Source organism: Barbus barbus, assembly GCF_936440315.1.
Source record: "Barbus barbus genome assembly, chromosome: 20".
NCBI classification, from domain to species: domain Eukaryota; kingdom Metazoa; phylum Chordata; class Actinopteri; order Cypriniformes; family Cyprinidae; genus Barbus; species Barbus barbus.
Window position 1 is genome coordinate 31377619 of NC_136748.1, and position 5000 is coordinate 31382618.

At 36.2% G+C, this 5000-nt stretch overlaps 1 protein-coding gene across 3 annotated transcripts in view; it reads right to left on the reverse strand.

The window, feature by feature from the left end:
- The window catches only part of LOC306886396 (serine/threonine-protein phosphatase 2A 56 kDa regulatory subunit gamma isoform-like), an 18384-nt gene that overhangs the window by 6110 nt on the left and 7274 nt on the right, over positions 1 to 5000 (reverse strand). For all 3 annotated transcript variants that reach the window (XM_079443464.1, XM_079443465.1, XM_079443466.1), the window contains 7 exons: positions 4651 to 4761; positions 4371 to 4463; positions 4162 to 4292; positions 3571 to 3630; positions 3387 to 3495; positions 3242 to 3295; positions 1505 to 1675 (listed from right to left, as the gene is read on the reverse strand). In XM_079443464.1, coding sequence (XP_079299590.1) covers positions 1505 to 1675; positions 3242 to 3295; positions 3387 to 3495; positions 3571 to 3630; positions 4162 to 4292; positions 4371 to 4463; positions 4651 to 4761 — 729 coding nt within the window. The remainder of the gene's footprint in view (positions 1 to 1504; positions 1676 to 3241; positions 3296 to 3386; positions 3496 to 3570; positions 3631 to 4161; positions 4293 to 4370; positions 4464 to 4650; positions 4762 to 5000) is intronic.

Here is a 5000-nt window from a genome sequence, read left to right on the forward strand (position 1 = left end):
CACCAGGAACGTCACGGAATTTGCCAAATTTTGGATGGATACATCAAAAGTAGATCGGTACACTTAATCAAAACACAATATGGACTAGTGTCTGTGAATATTAAGCCACAAAAATAGCATTATATCAAACAGAAACCTAAAGGTCTTCATAGAAACCTGTCAAAATAAAAGTTTGGTTTAACTTGAAGAAACCGTGACAGAAATATTACTTAATGCAATGATAGTACTACTACTGCTATTTCTGGATTATTATTATTTTTATAAAATCAATTAATTAGAGATGGGTTTGATTCTTAATATTTAATGAAACCATTAAAATGGATTCCAGAATATTAATGGAAAACGGAATCTTGGTAAGAAACAAAACATATTTCATAGGGCCTTAAAAATTAGATTTGTTTTTACTTTTAATAAAGTGCTGTTTAATATTGTAAGTTTCATGATTTCAATAAATTAGACATGCTTTTTGATGAATAAAATTGAATTTAACCGTTAAAACAGAGTCTAGAAGAAGTAAAACTGAAAAAAATGGAATCCAGAAACATTTAATGGAAAAAATGGAATGGAACTTGGGAAAAAATAAAAAGGATTTCATAGGGCCCTCTGTAGCATATTGATATAAAAATACATAGAAAGAAAGTGATTACATTCCAAAACAATGTACCTGCATGTCATGTGACCATGTGAATAATGTGCAATCCAGTCTTAGTTACTCTTAAAAGTAATGCATTACAGTATTGTGTTACTTAGTTACTGTTTTGGAAAGTAATGGATTACGTTACTTTAGCGTTACTTTTTGTCACCTGAGCTGGGCTTGTTTCTTTGTTTTTTAATAACAAAAAACTCAAAAGGTATATTTTTTGGCAACTGTAAAGGTTTCACACCAAAAGTGAAATGAATAATCCTTAGACTGAAGAAAGAGCCTCTGCACTTACTCCTGATTTCTCTCAACATGGGAACAGGACAGCTGTCACTCAATAAACCTTAATAAATTAACTCCGATATTATACTGAACATTTAAAAGTAAGGTGTTACTTTACTAGTTACTTGGAAAAGTAATCTGATTACATAACGCACATTGCTTTTTTGTAATCATGCAAATCAATAAAAAGGAACTGTAGTCTAATTAAGAGTATTTTAAAATGTAATTTAATTTTATAATGAACTGCAAGTACATCGTCACAAAGTGGGCATAGAGCGAATATAACAGTTTTAGAGCTGAACGTTTGCTTTATCATACAATATACAGCGTTGTATATTTTTCTACAAAAATCTGAGCTTTATTCTTTCCCCTACAATATTCTACATGAATTTTCTGTTTTATTCACACATTTCTTGATAGTTTATTGCATTCTATTTTTATTAAGTGTATGTTGGCTCTTTTCGTAGTTTCACTGTTGGACGAGGAACATTTCAGTACTTGACATCACATGCATCTAATAACATATAGGAGACCTTCTGAAGCCCTGCCTGACATCTAAAACAGACACACATCGGTCTTCACCTGGAAGTGAGGGCTGGACACACACTTGGCCAGCTGACGGAAGAGCGGCTCCATGACCTTCACGAACTCGGATGGCTCGATCACGTCCAGGATCTCCTCCAGCTCGTTGAGGAACATCACCTCCTTCGGGCTGTGAGTCTTGGGCCAGTACTTGAGAAGAGCCATGACCACCTGCACAGCAGCAGCAAAGCCTCATGGGTCTTTGACAACCAGATCAATCCCATGATGCATTAGTGTTTTTCAGCTGCTTGCACACATTTACAAAACTTTGCCTCTTTTTTTCCAAAACTTTACACACAAATCCAAGAATTGCACACAAAATGCAAAACGCCTCACATCTCTTGCAAAATGAAGCACTGCATTCAAAATATCACAAACACATCTCAAAAGCAAACATTTGCAAACACCTTCACCAGAATATTAACTCCTGATAGATTTCTGTTTGCATAGAGAACTGTGTTGTGTTTTATGAAATTAGTCATCCCTTTCCAAAACGTAGAATACTTCAAGTTTATTAAGTATACTTTAGTAAAGTTGAAGTATACTTTATGTAGTAAGTATACAAATATCAGTGTATTAGTAGTATACTTGTAAGTGTACTATTTCAATACTCCTTGGGACTAAATCGGCTCACTTTCTAAGTATACTTTAAGTATAACAGTAGTAAACTTTGAGTACACAACTAGTTTACATCAATGTTTTTAGCTTGTACTGCAACTATACTAAAAGTGAACTATAGGTATACTGATAGTTTAATAATTAAATACATGTAGTAGCATTTTTAGTACACTTTGAAGTATAGTCTCAGTAAACTACTAGTTTAGTAGTTCTATACTGCAAGTATAGAACATTTCGATGCTAACTGCATTTCGTTGCCCTGTACCTTACATGTGCAATGACAATAAAGTTGAATCTAATCTAATCTAAAAATACTCGTAAGTTTAAGTGAACTTTACATCATACTTTAAGTATACTACTATGTCCCTATTTAGGTATTAATTTGTATATATTCTGTTATATGAATATCTGAACATGCAAAGCATCCAAAGAAAGAACAGAGTATCTGCTTATAAACAGAAACATTGTATTCTAGCTTCATGCATTCTTTTAAACACTTGAATGTGGCTAAGTTTCATAAATAGAAAATAAAGAAATAAACATTTTGAGCAAAAAGCTGAAAAGACTATGAATTGGATTCAGAATGATACTCAAAACGTAGATGGAGTCGATCAACAGCCAAAGCTTGACAGTCATCATTACCTCTTCATTTTATTCCTTAAGGTTACACAGTTTTGATGCTGTTTTAACACGTGGAAGCATCTGTTGTTTAGGTTTCTTCTTCACTTGTGTTTTTTGGGAACTTCTGTACAGAAGATGTGTACTACCGCCTCCTTCCATATAACAATGTCTAAGAGCACACGTATAGCTCAAATTTAGACCTTTTCTAAGTATAAGTCAAGTATATTTAAATGTCATTTTAAGTATATTTCTGAGAAGTACATAAAAAGTAAACTAAAAGTATACTTTCCTATTTTTAGTTTAAAAGAAGTATACTAATATCCCACTTGAATAAGCTTCTTCTTCGTAAGGGACAGGCTGAGGGTTAGTGTCTGGTTTTAGATCTGGTGTGTGCTTCTGCTGTTTGAGAGACAGCTTTCAGAAACTGTGACGAGGAAAGATTGTGTGTGGAAGCAGCTGAACAAACTGTAAATGCTGTCTGATAATCTGACGTCTTACCGGTTCAGTGAGCGTGCTGTCCTTCTCCAGGAACTGAACCACACAATACGCCAGCTGGAGCGAGACGAGATGCGGTTAGCGACACTAAACCAGCGCTCGTCAGTGTGAGTTAACGATGTTTAACGAGGGTTAGTGTGCGACTGACCTGCGGGTGATAGACGCTCAGAGACTTCACCTTATGCAGTGGCAGTAAAACCTTCAGCAGGAAGATCTTGTGCTCCTCTTTTAATGGCAAAGCAAAGCCGTTGATGATGCTGTCGGACAGAAGAAACACAGCTATCAGAAATCAGAACATTTCCCAGCATGCACAGGGACCGTGGATGTGTTACCTTCCCAGGATCTCCAGTAATTCAGCAATTCCGTTGTGATGCTCCGTCTCATAAATAAACCTGCAAACACACACAACACAAATCCACATTTACATATAAACCTGCTAAATTCCTTACACCGCAAACATTATTTTCTTCCTTTGTCTTGTTTTCTAGGATATATATCGACAAATTCTGGAATTAAGATGCGTTTACTTGACAAGTAAAATGACTCAAAATATTTTGTCGTTTTATGAAACAAATATCCCAATTTTGTTAGTTTTTGCTTCAAACAATCAAACATATCTGCCAATGGGGTAAGAAAAATCATCTTGTTTAGCCTTTGAATTAAGAATATTTTTCTTACCCCATTGACAGATATTTTTGATTGTTTTAAGCAAAAACTAACAAAATTGGGATAATATTTTCAGAAAACAAGACATAATATCTTAAGTCATTTTACTTGTCAAGTAAACGCATCTTAATTCCAGAATTTGTCGATATATATCCTAGAAAACAAGACAAAAATACAAAGGAAGAAAAGTAAAGACTGAATTATCACACCACTAACACTGAGAAATGACAGAAATGAGCCATAAAAGCACTGCTCACCTGTAAAATATGTTATTAATTTGCTTTCTAATATAAGCCCGCAGCCCAAGAAACTTTCCGTATATTCGGTGCAGGGTGGTTTTCAGGAAATCTCTTTCTCGTGGATCTTCACTGTCAAACAACTCCAGAAGCTGAAATTCAGTTCAGAAATATTTCACACATCTAATACTCAAAACTTCAGCTTATTAGTGAAAATAAAGGATCTTTACCTGCATCACAAATTTCTGGTCAATGTATTTCTTTGCAATATTGGGCTGAAAGTCGGGCGACTCTAGAAACCGCAGGAAAAACTCGTACACCAGCTTTGAGAAACAGAAAGATGCTGTAATGAGCAACAGGTCAAACAAGCCAAAGTTTCCTCTCGTGACGTTATTTATTCAGATGTGGAGCATCTGGCTAAATAACGTATCATCTCATGGCTCTGGTTATGTGGTGGTGGTCAGTGAACTGAAGCGGTCAGATATGCTGTGAATGATATACAGTCAGCACCTGCAGATGAGGCCACGCTGCTTCCAGAGTGGGCTCATCCTCCTCCGGGTCGAACTCTGCTCCCGTCGGGTTCGATGAAGGCGGCAGAGCCCTGAACATGTTCACCGCAAACTGCAACACAAACACAAACGCACACAGCTGTCATGTTCCTGACCCTCGTACACTGAACGAGCAGCTCCGTCAACATGTTTATGTCACACCAATGAGAGCGACACTTCATCATCACCCTAATGAGATCTCTGTGACACAAAGCATGGTTTCCAAACCTCATCAGGGTCACCAGAGACCATCACTGAGCCTTCACTGGATCACAAGGAAACACAGAGATGTCTTTGCAAGCTGAGAAACGG